This window comes from Akebia trifoliata, chromosome 4 (assembly GCF_017979445.1).
Source record: "Akebia trifoliata isolate Shusen 1 chromosome 4, ASM1797944v1, whole genome shotgun sequence".
NCBI classification, from domain to species: Eukaryota; Viridiplantae; Streptophyta; class Magnoliopsida; order Ranunculales; family Lardizabalaceae; genus Akebia; species Akebia trifoliata.
Window position 1 is genome coordinate 42,936,503 of NC_141378.1, and position 20,306 is coordinate 42,956,808.

Consider the following 20,306-nt stretch of genomic DNA (forward strand, 5'->3'; position numbering starts at 1 on the left):
TTTGATGTAGAAAAATCTAGGCTTTTCTATGATAAGTAGCGGTGAAGTAGAAAATGATGGACTAGATCTGATGTTGAAGAGCTTGAAGATGTTTGATTACGGAAAGGAAATAAAATAGGGTATGAAGGGAGAAAACAATGGAATTTTTGGTAGAAAACTCTAGGGATTTTTTTGTAGGATTAATATTAAGTCAAAACCAAATTAGTTGAAGATAAATTTGAGTAGATTATGAAAATATGGCATAAAGATTGAAGATAACTAATTTTAGAAAGAAAAAAAAATCAAGCTTTTGACTAGAAGTTGAAAATGAGGGCATATAGGTCTTTTTCTTAGTCTATTAAGAAAACTGAGGTCAAGTGAGTCATGTCATCAGTTTCAAAATTGGCGAGGTAGCTTTATTATTGACAAAGAAAAGTGGGGGAAAGTCTATATATAATTTAACTCATTCAAGATGAGATGAATTTGTCAAGTCTACGATGACCAGACGACATACTCGATTTTTAAACCATGTAACTACAACTTTGAACCTTTTATATAGAGTGGTAGATCTTACTCCAATTTCATTTGTAGGGTATAAACTTTTCAAACACAACAACCATAGGTACGGGTAAAGTCTAATATATAAAATAAAATACAATGGTTGTCTTCCCTCAATGTTTTTTAATGTTATCAATTTTGTAGACAATTTCAACTTGGGATGTGTTAAAGGCACCCCAATTATTACTTAAGGCACCCTGAACAATTGACTTTTTTTTGTCTTATATGGGTTAAAAGTTTTGGAATGGACTGATTTAGTGAGGAGATCATCTTCACAAAAAATCAGTACATCTGAAACTTCTAACCCATCAAAACAAGTTGAAGAATCGTGGATCATTTATTTTTTTGTAAATCATTTTTTATGGGATTAGAAGTTTTGGAATGGGCTGATTTTTTGTGAGGATGATCTCCTCCTCACCAATAATCAGTCTATTTCAACACTTTTAACCCCATATAAGGAAAATTTTAACTTTGGCCTTTCAATAATTGGGGTATTCTTAACATGTCTCATTTAACTTTAGTCACTTTTCTCTCTTGAATGTCCCCTTCAACTTTATTGTCTTTTCTCTTTTTTAATAATATCTAACTTATTTTCTTTCCTTCTCTCTTTTTTACCAATAATACCTCCAACTTTCTTGTGTTGACTTTGTTACTCATTTAACAATAACACCCCTACAACTCTATTGTCTTTCCTCTTTTAGCCCTTTAACCCTTGAGAGGATGATCATGTTGTAGGTACGAGTAAACTCTAGGCTAAAAAAAATGGGGACTTAGGATCAAGCAGTATCCCAAGTTATATTACCTTTATTATGGATGACATTTAATAATAGGATCATTTCCAAAGAAAAATACTTGAACATGTAGGTCCATGGGCCACACCGATGCAACCATCTTGCTATGACAACTCCAAAAATTTCTTAGTCAACTCAAAGTGCACCTAATTGGGTTTTAATTTATATATTTGATGCTAACTTGTGACTTTTGGATTTGACTCACTATGTGAAAACTGAAAATTTTGACAAGAAAATTCGACAGGCCAAAGCTCACGAATTTTATAAAGTGAATTTTGACGGCTTATGGCCATTGAAATTTCTTATGATCCCCAATTCAATGGCTTAGAGCCATTAAATTTCTCCAATCCTCCATTAATTTAATGGTTTCAGTCCGTCGAAAAAAATAATTTGACAATGAAAATTTTGACGCCTTGGTCCATCAAATTTTATGAAATTCGACGGTCTTGGGCCATCAAATATAAGCTTTTTTCATGTTGTGACTCAACTCAGTGGACATTAGACTCTAGATTTCAAGATTTCAAACCGTTGGTTTCAGCAATAAAAACAATGGCGTCCAACAAATGTTTCTTTTTCTTTCTTTCTTATGTTTTTCAAAAAGGGATATCAATATTGCCATACCATTATATTATGAAGTTAATAAATTAAGGTGTTTATTTATAATATAATGGTGTGATAATATCATTATCTTTTTTAATTTTATTATAGCATTTTGTTAACTAGGTGACATTTTCTGGATTGCTTAATTTCATCGATGGGCTATGGTCGAGTATTGGGGATGAGAGGATCATCATGTTCACAACTAATCACAAAGACAAACTAGACCCGCTCTATTGCGTCCTTGCCGCATGGACATGCATTTTCATATATCTACTCACCTCCAACCATTTAGGGATTCATGACCACCCTCTTTTCGAAGAGATTGAAGAACTAATAGAAACATGGAGGTAACCCCTGCAGAAGTTGCCAAACAGCTTATGAAAGATGATGAACCTGAAATTGTATTTCAAGACATCATTGAGTCTCTCATTTCACTATCTGAAAATTGGAAAATTTGACATAAAAAATTGATGGGCCAAGCCCCACGAATTTTAGAAACTAAATTTTGACGGTCCAGGACCATTGAAATTCTTGATGTTCCCAGATTTGACAGCTTAAAGCTGTCAAATTTCTCCTATCCTTCATAAATTTGATATTTTCAACTCGTCAAAAAAATTTTGACAATGAAAAATTCGACGCCAATTCAACCCCTTGGTCCAGCGTATTTTATGAAATTTGACAATCCAAGGCCATCAAATTTGGGTTTTTTTCACCTTGTGTTTAATTGAACAAGAAGCAGCAAAAATTTTGAAAGTTAAGAAAGAGGAAGAAAGGCATGAAGGGAAAAAAGAACAAGAAATTCGTAAGAGAGGCAAAAGGAGCATTTGAACAATGTTGAAGGGCAAAAGCGCAAGGAGCTTATGTTAGATTTTTAATCATTAAAAATCCATTCAACAAGAACATTAAACCATACAATGTTATGTACATAAATTAGAAATCATATATATTAAAGATATCTATCATGATGATATTCATATAATTAAGTTTATTCAAAAGCTCACCTTGTGCCATTGAGATCAATAGAATCAAGTGCGAAAAAACCTTTAGAAAATATCCAATAACCCCTTGTGCGTAAATTAGATCGATCCGTCTTTCTTGAATACTAGACTCACCTTCTTCTCTCTCTATTCCTTGGATCTGCTAGGATTTAATGTAATTGATGGAATAATCAAAATCTCTAGCAAAAGCCTTCATCGATTTTTTATGTATCTTTATAATAGAAGTGTCATCCCTTTCTTATATAGATGAAAGAAGAGGGTATAATAGAGTTTCCATTTATTGAAGAGTGTTTATATCTACTTTTACTATCTCCATTCATGTCTTTTATAAGTTAGATGGGGTGCATCAGCTTATTATAGTACCACCTAGAAAAGATTGGGCCGCTTTCATACAAATCACAAATCAATGAAAAAACTCGTGAAAAAGTTAAGAGTGACCTGTACATTAATAGAAAGCCAGTTGACCATTTGCAACGAAGGTTGATTAGAGGCCTGGTTCGAGGAAATATACAAAGCAAAAGATCTTGAAATAGTGGGAAGAATTCCCAAAAAAACATGCATTGAGAAAGTGAAAGTGGATATGAAGACACTTATAATAAATATATAAAAATAGACATGGACTTGGACATAAGTGAATAGGGAAGACGATTCGTTCATCTGACCTCAATTCTTTTTAGAAACAAGGATTCAATAATGTATGATCATAAGCTGCGTTCAAAACTTTGTGAGATAGATCTATCCATATTCACTATGGGAGTTAAAGATGGTAATTACTCATGTTGACGATGAAACTTGACTTAAATTACAACAAAAATGAAAATAAGGAACAGTTCCTAAGTTATTATGAAACGATTTACAGACCATCTCTGATCGAGGCGTCGCTAATGAATCTAGATCTTAGGATTTGGAACGGTTTTTAACCGTTCCAAAACTTAGAATTTGGAATGATTAAAAACCGTTCCAAACCTGTACCACTAACACAAAAACATACTTTAGACATCGATTTAAAATCCGATGCCTATAAGACAAATGTCCTAAGTTTGAGACTTTAGACATGATATACAAACTGATATCTAAAGTGGTCCTAAACTGATATCTAAACTTTAAAAAAAAAATTAATTTTTAAATTTTTTTTTCTACGCACCTATTACTCGTGGTCATACTTGACCCAAACAAAGAACATTGAGGTTCTCTATCACATTCATTTATATACAAAAGGAGTTACAATGAGTAATAATAAATAAAATTACCAAATATTTCACCATCAAAATTACAAAATGGAATCACCACCATTGATGAGTGTCTCGAAACACTGAATTATACGCACGTTTCCCGGATATTTATCTTAATTTTTGTCCTTATTTATCTGTATTAAGGTAATAATCATGATAAGCCTCGAAACATCATGTTATATGTTATTAGATGATAATTAGGCTTAATATATATAAATAATTTGATTACGTGTGTTTCTTGTGCAAAAATCAACATTTTGGAGTTCAAATCTAAAGACAAAATCATTTGGACCCACTTTGGAATGCCCTAATCTTTAACTCATGTTCTCCTCTTTTATCATCTTGTGCAAAAAAAAATAGAGGCTACTTTTGGACTCTTCTACACAGATTTTCTCTATAAATAGAGTATTAATCTCTAGAGAAAAGCCCATCTTGTTCCTCTTCTTCATTCAATTTCTTTGTAATTTTTTAGTTTTTTTTAGAGAAAGAGTTTTTATAAAAGTGAGATTTCAAGAGTGTTTCTTCTTTCATCTTTGTTCTTTAAATTTCCTTTTAACTTCATTGAAAGATCATCAAGAAGGAATCAAATTGCAACATAGACTCTTCTCACTTTCTTCTCTACCATGTTGTCTTTATTTTACTATTATTATAATTTGTTCATTGCGATGATCGACTAGACTTTCCTTAGAGAGGTCGATGATGCCGGAACGAGTTCATCTTAATATTGATGTTTCAATTCCATTATTTCTGTTTTGATTGTGTTCTTATGAAACCTCTTAAGGTGAGATTATTCATTTTGTATTTCCAATTCTAACTTTGATGATTATTACTTAGATAAGTTCAAGCTTAATCATGTTTTGTGATGAATTTAAAATATAAGTTGGATAATCTCCTCTAACTTTAGGATTCATAATTGTTATTTTTCAAGTTACTTTCAAGTGATTAATCGTTTATCTTCCAATCCAAGAACAACGATTTGTTATGTAGATTGAGTTAAAAATGAGAATTATTCAACATTAGGATGACTTGCAAAAGTTAATTTGATCTCTCTAAGTCCCTATTACATTGTTTTCAATCTTTATTCTTACTTTCATTTCAATTTTATTTCATTTCTTAACTGCAATTTTCTAATCTGTTTTAAAAATCTATTTTTCAAAATTTTATTTTGGTTTCAATTCGAATGAACATTTGAATCACGATTGTCCCTATGGAACGAATCCTAGTTACCCAAGTTTAATTCTAATATTTGTTCAGTCTACATAGCATCGATCAACTGTGAATCACCACCACCCCTTTAAAGTAAGAAACCTACCCATCACTCCTTCCCTACATTATCATATATACATTACAAGATGGAACCACAAAAAAAGAAATGAGTTATGTACACGCTCCAAAAGACACTTGAGCCACTGCGCTATAATCAAATCCATCACTATTCTTGTCTCCATATCACCTTATTACCTTATCGCCTCATCTATTTTCTCTCCATGCCTGCAAATGAAACAACATAACACTCACCCACGGTTAATCATTCTTGAGGGAAAAAATAACTAATAAAGAGATGATTTTTGGGTGTAACTATGAGACCCAAATAACTAATGAAGAGAACAAAATCAAAATAATCGATGAAACTATGTAGGACAGAAACCAAAATAAATAGGGTCTTCAGAGTTTATAGACGGGGCTTGCTCTGGCCTGGTGAGGGTCAACCAGGTAGACATGCTGTTTGAATTTTAGAACAGCAGGAGAAACCTCTCTGATTTTGCCTGAGATTTACCTGTGGGAAACAAGTTCAATTGTCACAGTGGATGTCGTGGACATAACACTCTTTCCAGCTACTTTAGCAGCATCACATAGCTTGCCTGTATACAGCACAAAAAAAAAATCCTCTGTGAGCAAGATGCATATGGTTACGACAAGCACTACCAATCCTACTCTACATTTCCACATGCAACACCCTTTCAAAGTGTGAATACCTTGTCCATGACGCATCCAGGCCATGTCACAGCTTCACTGGGTGCAACAAATACCGCAATCCTAATTTCTCAAGCCAAACTATGCAATCCATTAATATCACATGGCCTTTACACTAAACCTCCATTATCCTGAAAATTTTGATATGGATCCAGAGGTTCATGCTAGATTGTCTCGAAGTTCCTATCCAAAACATAATTGATAGCTCATAAAAACTTGCTGCTATTTAACATGTCCCATCTCCGATGGAATTTTTGTGTTGCACAGAGGCCCACTCATAAGGAGGACATTAAGTTAAACTATTTATTTTAACTGATCAAACCTAACTCCAGACTTCAGTGGTAACTATCAAACCTAGCTCATGTGACCATCTAGGTAGGAACAACTCCAGTGACAGAAAGATATCATTCTTGAAATGGATCAAATGTCAATTGTTGAGGAAAAGTGAAAACCCAGAAATATTCAATGGAATGCTCACCTTGTCCATAATAAACATTGTCTGTGGAATTGTTTACAATGTGCCTGCAGTCAAGAGGTCTTCGCATTCTATGAAGGCCATGTGTCATCCATCCATCAAAATTGAATTGAGCAATTGGACACAATAGGAAATTTATTTAACTTAGACCCAGATATATGTTAGAAGATATATTGTAGGTGAGTGTGACCTTTCAGTCTCTTCCAAAGAGCATTTCAGTGTTAGTATTATGTTAGGATACATCAAAATTTATCCTAATCCTATCTTGGTCTTATCATTACCATGATCATCACAAGAGATGATTTGGTGTATCAGTATACACCTTATTACAATGCATCCTACCATAATACTCTGACATTCAGCCCACTAGCATGCACCTCAAAACTACAATAATCAACATTCCTAAGAGCCTCTATGAGTTTCCCTGTGGTGCATAGATGTATCATTGCTCGTAACACAAGTCTCAAGAGGGCTTTCTCCCATACTAACCTCCACACAAACTGTTGATTTGCTTCATTCATATAGATAGATTGTAATGGTCTCGATGAACCTAAAATGTTCCAACGCAAGGACAAATGCCAATCCAAAATCTTACAAACTATTTTAGTCTTGAATTGATCCTTCTTAAGGTAGAAGATTTTTTAGTGCAAATCTCGTGCATAGCTTTTGGACCCATTAACCTTCAAGTCACAATTTTGTAGACACACAGGACAAAAATCAGCTTCATCACTAATTTATAAACATAGATTCAAATTCCAATTTCCTATGTAGAAGTTATTCCAAATGGTGATGACTCACTGCAGAGTTGGAATCCTCGACATGATCTACATATATACAATGTGCTTGCATATGCAATCCACTTTTTTTTTTTGGATAAATATATGCAATCCACTTTCTTTCCTTCATTTTCACTTTTTTGAGTGAAATGAATTAGAAGGCGACGCAAGTAAATCTTTAAACATGCAATATTCGTTTTTTCAGAAAATTCACCCCCATTTTATATTACAATGGTGGTTATTCGTAATTAATGATTTATCAACAAGAAAAAAATACAAATAAAGCTATGTAAGAAGTTGGCACTCCTACAAAATAATTTACAATGGAAAATTCCAAGCTTCTAGCCATGTACTCGCACCGAAACATACTTGCTGGAGTGCATATTCAGCAATAGGTTTCACATCCCTTGCACATTGGTAGTCAACTGGAGGTTTACCAGGTGCAAACACGTTTATTGTCGGAAATCCTTTAATACCATACTCCTCTATAAATCAGTGTATATAACATTAGATATAACAACAGAACTGTCGAAGCAATCACCTAAAACCTGAATTATTAGAAGAAAAAAAAAAGATAAAGACAAAAAGAGTTCCAATTGAAAATTATATTATAATATGGAAAGAACATCTTATGACAAGTAATGTGTTAGTCCTCATTTTAAACAGACCCAAGATATTCCACAGTATATATAGTAAAGAAAAACAGCTAAGACAACTAATTCTTATGAATGTTATAATTCCAAATAAAATCTTTTGTTGGATTCAAACTTTGATCTAGAGATCACATTATAGTTTTCAAACCTGAGCAAGTAATTGATGAGCATCAGCGTCAAGAGCTGCCACAGTAACAACTCCCTTCAACACAGTAGCTGCCTTTTCCCATATAAGTGTCAAAGCTTGACAATGACCACACCAAGGTGCAAGAAACTCAACAAGAGCAATTCTATTCGAGTTCAGAACCTGCCACTAGACCCAAGGTAGATAAAGCTATTATCTAACCTCAAAAATATGATGTGTGGTTATGTTAAGAATCCTCAATAACCTCAAAAATGTCACTGTTTTTTTGCTAAGCAAGCAAGGTGATTTATATTATATATGTGAAAATTTGTACATAGGGCAGACCCTAACGATTTACAAGTAAAAATTGAGGCAATTCAAGCTTATCTCCAGTATAAGCATATTTAACATTAATAGGTAACTCCATTACTCATATGAACTTCATCGACTGTTGACTATGAATTGCTGCAGCAGCAAGGGTGTCTGCAACAGCATTCACCTCTCTCCAAACATAAGTTACTCTAACTTCAATTTTCAATAGCATTGTCCATGCCTTATGCATCCATTCGTCTAGCCTCCAAGAGACTACCTGACTTGCAAGACCCATCACTATGATAGTAGAATCCATTTCAACAATAATATTTTTACCAATTAAATCAAAGCTCTCCAATGCAACTACCCATGCACGGATTTCAGCTACATTGTTTGTTGCTTCTCCGAAAACTCAGTGCCCTGCTGCCACAAGCTCTCCATGATCATCACAAAGAATAGCACCATCTCCTGAAATATCGGGGTTACCTCTTGCCGCACCGTCAGTGTTGAGTTTAAACCAGTCAGCAGGCGGTTTTTCCCAGCAGACTTTGACAATACGTCTATGAGGAATCGATCTCCTATGCATTCCTATAACTTGAAGCTTTCTGATTTCATCATCTGACGAAGGAACTTTGAAAACCTGATGATCCTCTAGTTCTTTTAACCATTTCAGCCAGCTGAATATAACCCCCTGGACAGAGGTCTTCTTGTTCTCAAAGATACATTTATTCCTAGTTATCCAAATGTTCTAGCATACTACCCATGGAATCATTCCATTGACACTTCCAAATTGAGATTTTTTCGATAGGCACCATTTAAGAAGTAATCCAGGCGTCATTATACTGACTTGCTCATCTAGAAAGAGGCAGTTAAAAAAGTTCCACACCTTAATAGAAAAAGAATATTTGTAGAAAAGGTGTTCAAGAGCAAAAGGATTGCTTGAATCCATGCTAACTAATCCCTCAGTAGACTTCTATAGTTCCCTCTGAGGTCCTAGTTTTGAAGACTCCTAGTAATAGAAGAACTTGCGAATATGAACACACCATCGCTGAACAAATCATGTGCCAACAAGGGAAATTGGCAAGCTTGGGAGTGTGCATGTGTGTGTGTGTGAGAAAGTGATTAAAAGATCATAACCACATATTATGCTGCACAAATCTGATGAGTTTCCAACTGATTATATATGGGTTTGGATGTAATTAAACACTTTTTTTTACATACTAAATGACACGCTCATGGGTGCCTACATGGACATGAGTAGAGGCCTGACTTCAGTGAGAAATGGGGGGAGCTTACCCCCAACCTTATATTTCAGCAGGTCAAATTTGGTATCATAAATAATATAGAATGAGAGGCTTTAGATAATTCAAATAATTCTAACAGTTAAAGTGATCTCTTTCCAATCAACTGTTGAGTATCGATTAGGAAAAAAAAAAAAAAGAAAAAAAAAATTTACCTTGTAAGCTTTCAGGATTCAACGCACAAGCATAGAACATCACAAACTACAATTAAATGGAAATCAAGTCACAAAGTGAAGGTGAGATAACCAAAGGAAAAAAAAATGTTGATTTCAAGAACCTGTTATTCAATGCTTATCAAGAACATAGATAAATGACAAGGAGACGGCGCAAAAAATAAACAAACTGGAGTTAAAACCAGACTTACCTGAGCAAACTTTGACTTGCAGTCATTCAAAACAATGATCTGAAATGACTGGAGAAGTGTTTCAAATACCTAACCATTGAAATACAAGGAGATGGATCAGACATATGTGAAGGTTATTATTACTACTTGCTAGTTTCTGCCCTACATGCTAAGCTCAAGGACAAAAAACAAATGCGAGTGCACTAAGTAAAGTAAAAAAATAAATAAATATAACATAGGTAATACCTTAATCAGACGTCCACCCTCAGCACATGATTTAAGATGCTCACAAGTGAGAATCATCAAGCTATCTAATTTCTCAGCAAGAACATTGCCCCCCAAACTATGTCGACCAAATCCTTTTGGAAGCTGAATGCAACCATTGACATCTAAGTTTCTACTTCAAAGCTTAAGGATATCCATGTCTATTAGTAAACCACACTTTAGAATATAAATATTTTGGAACAGATAGGAGAATGAAGAAAGTTGTCCTCCCTGCCTCTGCATACACTTGCACTCATGCAGGGTAGTGATGACACAAAACTATTTCATGCACCCACCATTTCAAGAGTGGTGCTCTTAATATACCAATAGTTCCCCCCAATTCTATAATGTAACATATATAATTGCTTAATTAACAATCATTCTCAAATCCAACATCTCTTTGGATTGCTCAATTTAATGGGTAAGTTCAAATTAACTTGAAAAAGGAAGGCAGCACTGATGCATATTAAGCAATATTTACACATCTCTATAAATTCCGACCGATATATATAGAATGATTTTTTTTAATTAAATCAGAATAATCATGCATCCTTATTACAAAATTTCAAGATGATCTTAAATAAAATAGAGGCATCTACATAGGATCGATTGCTGGTTATTGCAGAATTTAAAAAAAACAAAACAAAACAAAAAAAGCAGATTTGTTTAAGAGCTCGACAGCATGAAAAGGGCGATCCAATCACATCCAACAGAGTCATATTGAAGAAATTATTTTTTGATAGATTACAATTTGTAGAAATTATTATAGAAAAAGAAAATAAACGAAAATTAAAACAGGCTCTGTAGATGACTAAAATCACAATCTCTACTGCTCAATCAGATAGATCCACATCAGCACAATATATCTCTCATTTCAATAAAGAAAAAAAGGAAATTTATTCACCACTAAGATCTAAAGACGATTCTCATGAAAAGCTCACAAATATCAGCCAAAAAATCAACCGGATCTTTTGCAGGAAGAACCACTCACCATGAAGAAATGTTTGTTCGATAAAACCCAAAATATCTCTGTAAGAAAGATTATTTTTTATAATGTTCTCTCAGTTCTGGAAAAATAATATAAGATTGATCTTCAAATAGCAAATCGAGATTACCGCCTTTAGAAACCAAAACCCTAGAAACCTCTTTAAGCCCCTAAAATTTAGGACTCGTAGAAAATTAGAAGAAATTGAGGGGTCGATCGAAAGAGACTGTGAGAGAGAGAGATCGAAAGAGAGAGAGAGAGAGAGAGGTCAATCGGAGCAGGGGCGGAACTAGTAAGGAGCTGGTGGGGCAATTGCCCCACAAAACTTTGAGACACCCCTATAATTTCAACTAATTACATGTCCCATTTGTCCCCACTCCCTCACTTCTCTCCCCATTTGCCCCCACACCCTCGCCTCCTAGGGGTGGACATTGGATTGGGTAAATCCGATAATCGAATCAATCCGAAGCGTTTTGGATTGGATTGGTTCGGATTGAGCATAATTTGGTTCGAGTACAGATTGTATATTAAAAAATTTGATTGATTTGGTTCGATTCCGGATTAGGGGTATAATAGAACCGAACCAATCCGAGAACCGAACTAATCCGAAGTATCTATTATAATATATATATATATATATGTTATGTAGAGGTAACTCATCAAAGTCTTCAACTTTTATCTTCTCTATTTTTTTCTAACAAAAATTCAAAAAAAAAAATGTACACAAATCTCTCTCTCAACTCTCAAATGAATCAACCCATTTATAGAAAAACTTTTTCAAAGAGTTTGATTCCTTATTTTTTTACGAGAATCTTTATGCCGTATTTGTTAGATGAAATATACTATACGAACCTAGATTTGGATACGTTAATCTACCATTTATGGATTAGTTTCCTCACTAATCCATTCAAAATACGAATTTTAAAATTATAATTATTTTTAGTCTCATTGAGCTTCTTCTAATTTTCAATTTTTACTGATTTCAATCAGAATTTAATCATAAAATCATTTTCATTTTTAAAATGGGCATTATTTATGATCCAATCCAAAGGATTCCTCTTTTGAAAAAAAAAATACTAGTTTTTCTATTTTGAAAGTATGAGAACCGAAAATCGATCCGAACCAAGGTTGATTTGGATTGGTTCGGTTCTATAGGGTAATTAGATTGATTCGGTTCCAAATTTGTAGAACCGATCATGTTTGGTTCGATTCAAATTTTGCCAAAATCCGAACCAATCCGAACCATGTGCACCCCTATTACCTCCCTCCATTCAAGTTCTTCAACTATACAACTAATCATAGTTTGCCCCCACTACAAGAAAATCCTGGTTCCGCCCCTGAATTCGAGAGAGATGAGAACGAGAGGTTGATCGAAGGAGAGAGAGAGAAAGAGGCCTAAGTGTAGTTCATTCCCAAGGAATGGGATGGGAATTTGGAATTTAAAATTACAATTAAAAGATAAAACGGTTTAATGCTGTTTTTAAACAGAAACGGCTTAATGCCGTTTTACATATTTGTTCCTATTTCTGCAGTTTTTTTTTTTTTTAAGTGTTAGCCTTGTGCAAGGAGGGAAATGTAACAAATACCATGTTTCCCATCTTTTCTTATATTTTATTTTCGATGTTCATTTGAATGCATGTGATCAATCATGATTGTTGATGTAAATCTATAGGTATGAACGACTACTCAGAATTTACCCCGACAATATCCATATAGAAAAATCTAGAAATTACGGCGAAACAGACTTGATCACAAGAATGATCTTGCCACCATCTTCGGTGGTATTGTAACCAATGGTTGGCTCTCATGCCTGGATTTCGACATTGGGAAATATATCGGCATCCAACATGATTATAGCTCGGGATAGAATTTAGATTATGATACCTTTGCTTTTGTCCCCAAGTCCAAGTTATCATCAAATATGTCTCTCTAATTGACAGAATACCAATCAATATTAGAGATTCCTGTTTTTGGGTTTTGGTCACAACGGTAGAGATATCCCCATGTTCTAAAATTGATACATGTCACCTTGACCTACATCTTCTTCACTGAGTCTACATAAATGACTTAAATGCATTCTATAAAACTACCTCTACGAACATATGAACTGTGAACCAAGAAACTGAATTCGAACCAAGCTAATCCAAATAGAACACAAATTACATGTTTTTGAGGATGATAATGTCCTTGGTCCCACAATTTTCAAAAGGCTTTAACTAAATGAACAATTGTCCAAAAATTTTAGTATAATTACCCAAATATCGATAGAAATTATTTTTTCACCAAATGGACAACAACTTCTCTAGATCTCAAAAATACTCCCTAAAGATTGTCACCAAATTCCAATTTTGAAATCACAAATCTTTTTTATTATCCATTTTTAAAGAGATTAATAATCCAGGGATGGGACAGGATAGACTTTACTAACTAAGCTAGTTCCAACATTCGAATAACAATTATTGTAGAAATGATTATATAGTTGGAAGCAATGTGGCCCACCCCAAAATGAACATAGAAATCATGAACTACCAAGGATATAATCTAACATTAATTATAAGCACCCATAAATAATCATTTTTATTTCTTATTCCACCTCCTTCTATGTTTTTCCCTTCATGCATCTTTCTTATCCTCTTTTTGCTCAATGTTCTGAATTTCTTCTTCCTTTTGCCCTTCTTGGCAGTCATTTCCATTCTTTTCTTTTAAAGCTTTAGCTTCAACTTGTTCAATTTTCAACTTGTTGAGAAATTCAATGAGGTCTCGAAGAACAAATTCAGGTTCATCACCCTTCATGAGCTGTTCGGCGATTTCTGCGGGGGTTACCTCCATATTTCCTATCAATTCTTCAATCTCTTCGCAAAGAGGGTGGTCATGAATCCCCAAGTAGTTAGAGGTGAGAAGCTTGAATCCACAAGGAGTGCAATAGGACATGTGAATGTGCATGTCCATGCGGCCAGGACGCAGTAGAGCCGGGTCTAGTCGGTCCTTATGATTGGTTGTGAACACAATGATCCGCTCATCCCCACAACTTGACCATAGGCCGTCGATGAAGTTGAGCAATCCAGACAGCGTCACCTAGGTAACAAATAGTATGAATCAAACTAAAACACATACAAATGAATTAACAAATACACAACTTTAGATATAGCTAAATACACACTCTTCAAAATTGATTCTGGTTTCCATAATTGTTAAAATCCATTTTACATGATCATTCTTAAAGAAATGTTACCAATAGCGTAATGAGTAATTTTTTTTTTTATATGACATTTTTGGGGTTCATCATGTCAGCTTGTAGTACAACGACATTCCCATTTGGAAGATCAACTTTTTCTTACCAAAACCACTTTTTTATCGACTTTCATAATGCGTGTTGTCTCGGTAAATAAGATGACTTCATCTCAGGAAGGAGGAGGAGGGTTGAAACTTGAAACTTGAAAGCCCCTCCCGAACACCTGAAATCTTGCTACAGGGATCTCTAAATTATTGTACTAAAAGGAGAGAAAACCTTAGCTTTTAATGAGATATTTATGTGGCAATATTTGAGATCTCTCAATTATTGTACTAAAAAGAAAGAAAACCAAGGACAAGCAAGTGAAGTGTGGGTAAGGCGCACGTCATGGGTTTGATTCCCCTCTTGGGTTTTCTCATGATTTAATAGAGGGACCACGGCGGTGGCTTGCTATGGTAGTCCTCCCTGAGATTAGTTGTGGTGCGCACAAGTTGCCCCAGACGCTCGGTTAGAAAAAAAAAAAAAAAACCTTAGCTTTTAATGAGATATTTATGTGGCAATATTTGAGATTGAGGTGCGGGAGTGAGTTTTCAAACCAAGGAAAATGTTGAAGTAACATTGAAATTGACATCAGTTCAGACACTGCCGACGTGGTTGTATGTACAAAACCATAGAAGAATTTCATCGAGATACAAATGAAAAGCATCTACGGTTATTTGCGCACCAATGTGTGAAACGATGTCAAATTCAATGTTGCTCCAGCACGACTCTTCAACCAATCAACCCTCCTCCCTGGGCATATAAGATCTAGACCCTTTGAAAATATGGTTCACAAATAATTAAAGAGAAATTACCCAAAAAAAAAAAAAAGCAGATAGTAATTTAGATAATAGTCCATTATCATTTTCGGAGTTAAATTCTTATCAAATAGGAAAAATATATTTTAAGTTACTAAAAATACCCCCTTATTATTTAGTATATAATATTTATTATTTATTATTGAACAACTTAGTTTGTGAAGGTATATTTTGTAATTTGACTTCAAATTATTTTCTTTCTAAAATTAATTTTGAAAGCGATAATTTATCATTTTTGGAATAAAAATGAATTGTGTGCTGAAATGGAAATTTCAAATTTTCAGCAAACATTTTCATAAATCGATCATAATTAAATTGCTATTACAAAATGTTGGTTATTTTAATTTAAGCTCCTTCTTATTATTAGATGACCAATAAACTAACCTGAGATTCTTGTCCATATCGACCTGGATGCATCACTCGTGCTTCCGCTAACCGATCTTGTAGCTCAATGGTGCAGTCAATGTCCTCGACGACAAGCATCGATCGATTTGCAGTAGCAAGAAGCATTCTCCTAAGCTCCGAATTGCTTCGGAGATCAGTGAGCTCTAAATCATAGATGTCAAAGTTAAGATAATTTGCCATTGCAGCGATCAAGCTCGACTTACCCGTCCCTGGAGGGCCATATAGCAAATACCCACGTTTCCAGGCCTTCCCCACTCTCCTATAATAGTCCTTCCTCTTAACAAACCTCTCCAAATCCTCCAATATTTGCTTCTTTATCTTTGATTCTATTGCCAGTGTAGCAAAGGTTGCTGGGTGATCAAGATTTATCGAGCCCCATATCTCTCCCATGTTTCCGTACCTCCTGTCATTTCCCACTGTAAAGAGCTTCAACGTCTTGTTCTCTTGTTTTACTCCCTTAGATTCCTTTAGTATATAAGGCAAGTAAGATTCCAACACTTTTTCCTTATGTTTCTTATCAAAACTGAGCTCAAAAGATCGAACTTCGGATCCAAGAGTCGAATTGAAATCATGGGGATTTCGGAAAGATGCTTTTTCGACTTGTGTGCAAACAAATGTCCATTTGAATTGTACACCATCGAAGACATCTAAGATCCGTTCGTTTCGTTCCATGTTGATATTAAAACTGTTCTCCTTTTCTTGTTTGCTCACTCGTAGTCTTTGAGTCGATGGAGATATCTTGGTGCCTAGGTAAATCTCAGCCGCCATGTAGATTTCGTTGTTGGTGAGCCCATCGAATTCTTCAATGACCATTGTTAAATCAGACGAGTGGCCTTTGAAGAGTCTTCGAATGCTCGAGAAGAAAAAATTTTGGACCTCACGGGGTATGAGGTCGTGGGCCATCGTTCGAATTAGCATGGCCGATGCAGCGAGAGAAGCTGCTGTGGATAGAACTGCTTGGGTTGAGGGCATTTGGGTATGAGAAAACATATTTGGATTTGGATGCTGTTAGAAATTCAATGAAATTGGAGAGGTTTTGATGGATTGGAAGACAAGAGAAGTCTAAGATAATTTTGGTCTTGCTTTTGGGGCAAAGTCTTGTTGGATTTTTATAGAGTTAGACATGAAATTTCTTCTACTCTTCCTAAGCTGCTAGTCTTTAAGTTTTGACTTGACTTCGAGACTTGAGACTACTCACCGGTTGTTACGTAATGGTGTCAGCGGGGTCCCCCATCACCCATTGTCGTTAGGGTCCAATTCTGCGGAACTATCTTAAAGACCCCATAAGAATTGGGTCTCCTTCGAGTATTTCACCAGTATCCAATTAGTAAATTTATTTTACTAGCAACATTTACATCAAAATTAATGGTCTAATTAAATACTAATGAAGAGATACCTTGAAGAACTAAATGTACTTTAACCAAAATTAAATAAATAAATGAAGTCCTTAATTTTTATCTTCTCCTCGTGTTAATGTCTATTGATTTACTACATTCTTATTCTACTTTAACAACAAATAAATGGCCCATACTAAAACTTTCCGAAATTTTATTCTCTGAAGTTTCATTTGGTTAAAGAATTTGTTGTTGATTTTAACTCTCAATTAAGGAATTAAAAGTTAGAATGTTACATTTATAAATAATTTTCTATTTTATCAAATACTTGTTTTTCTTATTCAATAAAATAAAAATAAAAATTATCTACCTTAATTGGTACCCAACAGGTATTAGGTATTAGTAGGGTGGTTCCAATGATCTCATACTAATTCTTTATTTAGCTTCCAGTATTCTAGGAATATAGAAAATTAACCCATTGACACCCTAAGGATACACATCTTTTAAGAACTCTTTCGACTCCTTGTTGACAACACTGGTTGGAACAGGTTGTTTTGGACAAGTTGGAACAGATATCAGTGTGAATAAGAACCAATGTTCACATATATTGTTCTTTTTTTTTTTTTTTTTAATTCAGATTGATTTAATTGATTAGATTTTGGCATTTTTTTCTTGATATAAAAAATATTTAAGAAATTAATTTTTTTGATAATTTTTTTGATAATTTAAATTGTTTTCTAAATTTTATATACATATATATAAATGGTCGTGTTCGACAGCCAACACGGTGTCAACGATTTTGTCTTATATTGATTTAAAGTATCAAATTGGGCTGATTTTTTGTGAGGATGATCTCTATGATGAGAAGATCATCCTCAAAAATCAGTCCAATCTAAAACTTCCAACCCCATCAAAAGTGGTTTAGAATTGTGGACCGTCGAGTTTTTACTGTTATTTGTAAACCACTTTAGATGGGGTTAGGGGTTTCAGATTGAGCAGATTTTTTTTTTTTTGTGAGAGTGATCTCCTCACCATAGAGATTGTCCTCACAAAAAAAAAAAGGTCCAATTCGAAATATTTAACCCATATAGGACAAATTTTGGCTCTCAATGTTGGCTTCCTAATTTTTTATATGTATATTTTTGGGAGGATTATCTCTATGCTAAGGAGATCATTTTGAAACTTCTAATCCAATCAACAGTGGTTTACAAGTTAATGATAAAAATTAAGAAACCATGATTCTTAAAAATGTAAACCAATTTTGAGGGGTATAGAATTTTTTTTTTATCAATAAGCAAGGCTATACATGGGGTTAGAGATCATTCTCACAAAAATCAGCCCATTCCGAAACTTCTAACCCAATGTTTACAAGTTGAAGAATCATTCATTTTTTATAAATCACTTTTGATCTGGTTCGAAGTTTCGAAATGGGCTGATTTTAGGTGAGGATGGTCTCCTCACCATAGAGATTATCATCACAAAACATCAGCGCATTCCAAAACTTCTAACCTATATAAGACAAAAACTTTGGCTATAACTTTGATTCTTGAATCCAACCCTATATATATATATAGAGAGAGAGAGAGGTAGTGTTCTATTGGCAAAGTTGATAAGGTCCCAATTATTCGATTTTGGGATCGTAATTACACTAAGATTATCATTATATAATTGTTAGTTCCCATAAATAATTGTAAAATTAAATTATTTATCAAAATTAATAGAGCTAATGAGATATTATTGCTAAATACAGATAAATAAAGCGCACGTGAAAGTTGTCAAACGATTAACAAAATCGGTTATAATGTGGGTGCAAAAAGGAGAAAAATAATCGAAAATGAGCTGTAAAGGGTGTCATGTCACCGTGCCACAGTTGGGCTTGGGTGCTCCGCAGTGATCTCGAGGAATTTTTTTCTCGAGATTTGCATGAGATGTTCGAGAAGCTTCGGTGGTTGTAACTGAATGGGTCATTTGAATCTAATCATCCGCCAAATCAACCCGAATATCCGAATACGAATGTTATAAATTAGACGGTTGATTTCAAAGAAGGGGTCCCGTCTTGGGTCCCTCTTGACCCTCTTCTTCTCCCTAATTTCTCTGTATTTTTTCTGATTTTTATTTTAGAGAGTTTGTGTAGTAGTGAGAGAATCAATTATTTCTTTAGTTCTTTTTGTAATTCTCTTGAGAGACCATCAAAGAAGGAATCAGAAGTGCAGCATTATTTTACATTCTCTTCTTCATCTACTATCTTCTTTTATTTTCTTATTGCTGCAATATGATCCTTGCAATGATCGGCTAGATCCTCTTTAGAGAGATCAAGGAAGCCGGAGCAAGTTCATTCTACTCATGTTATTTCAATTCTATATTTCTGTGTTTAATGTTAAATCTGTGAATCTTTTCATAATAAGATCATCTAACTCATGCTTCTAATTCAAGCTTTGATGAGTATTACTTAGATAAGTTCAAGAACATTCATGCTCTGTGATGAATGGAAGCATAAGTCGGACAATTTTGCCTAAATCAGAGATTTTTATGGATACTTTTGGGTTCTAATCAATGGATACATTGAATCATCTTCCGATCCACGAGCAATGACTTGCTACGTGGATTGAGTCATATTTAGAATTAATTAGCATTTTGGATGACTTGCAATGGTAGACTTGAGCTCTCTAAGCCCTTTCTCACTAGTTTCAATTTCTCTTTTCTATTGCTAATTTTCATTTTCTAATTTGCAACAAATCTGTTTTGTTTTTAAAGAATCTGTTTTAAAACTCTGTTTTGATTTTTATCCGAATGAGATTTTATATCCAATCTATCCCTGTGAAACGAATTCGACTTGCCCAAAGTCTTAGTTCATATCTCTATCTTTGTATTTATATAGCAAGTTTTACAAACGATCAAAAGTCCTAGTCAAATTCCTAGTTAAAGTGTTTTGTCCTATCTATGCTAAAAGTTTTGAATGGGGTGATTTTTTGTGAGGATGATCTTATGATGAGGAGACCATCCTCACAAAAAAGCAGCTCATTCTAAAATGATGGGGTTAGGGGTTTTAGATTGAGCTGATTTTTTTTGTGAGAGTGATCTCCTCACCATAGAGATTGTCCTCACAAAAAAAA

The 20,306-nt window shown here is 34.3% G+C and overlaps 2 protein-coding genes across 7 annotated transcripts; both read right to left on the minus strand.

The window, feature by feature from the left end:
- Positions 1–5,381: 5,381 nt before the first annotated feature.
- Positions 5,382–11,680, minus strand: LOC147405103 (uncharacterized). Of its 6 annotated transcripts, none has more exons than XR_015178070.1 (7): positions 11,372–11,680; positions 10,363–10,541; positions 10,138–10,206; positions 8,185–8,349; positions 7,753–7,931; positions 5,936–6,020; positions 5,382–5,649 (listed from the first exon to the last, which is right to left on the minus strand). XR_015178070.1 is itself a non-coding variant. In XM_086441242.1 (6 exons), the coding sequence occupies exons 1-6, from the start codon at positions 11,372–11,374 to the stop codon at positions 5,616–5,618; spliced, it is 360 nt and encodes a 119-aa protein (XP_086297368.1). In that variant the 5' UTR covers positions 11,375–11,655; the 3' UTR covers positions 5,382–5,615. The 6 variants fall into 6 exon arrangements, 1 of the variants encoding a protein (XP_086297368.1); XR_015178068.1 differs by having other exon boundaries at positions 8,185–8,343; positions 10,363–10,485; positions 11,372–11,665; XR_015178067.1 differs by having other exon boundaries at positions 10,363–10,485; positions 11,372–11,665.
- A 2,208-nt stretch (positions 11,681–13,888) lies between these two features.
- LOC147405104 (AAA-ATPase At3g50940-like) lies at positions 13,889–16,950 on the minus strand. Its single transcript, XM_086441243.1, has 2 exons — positions 15,839–16,950; positions 13,889–14,440 (listed from the first exon to the last, which is right to left on the minus strand). Exons 1-2 carry the CDS (start codon positions 16,847–16,849, stop codon positions 13,979–13,981), a joined length of 1,473 nt encoding a protein of 490 aa, XP_086297369.1. The 5' UTR covers positions 16,850–16,950; the 3' UTR covers positions 13,889–13,978.
- Positions 16,951–20,306: the final 3,356 nt, after the last annotated feature.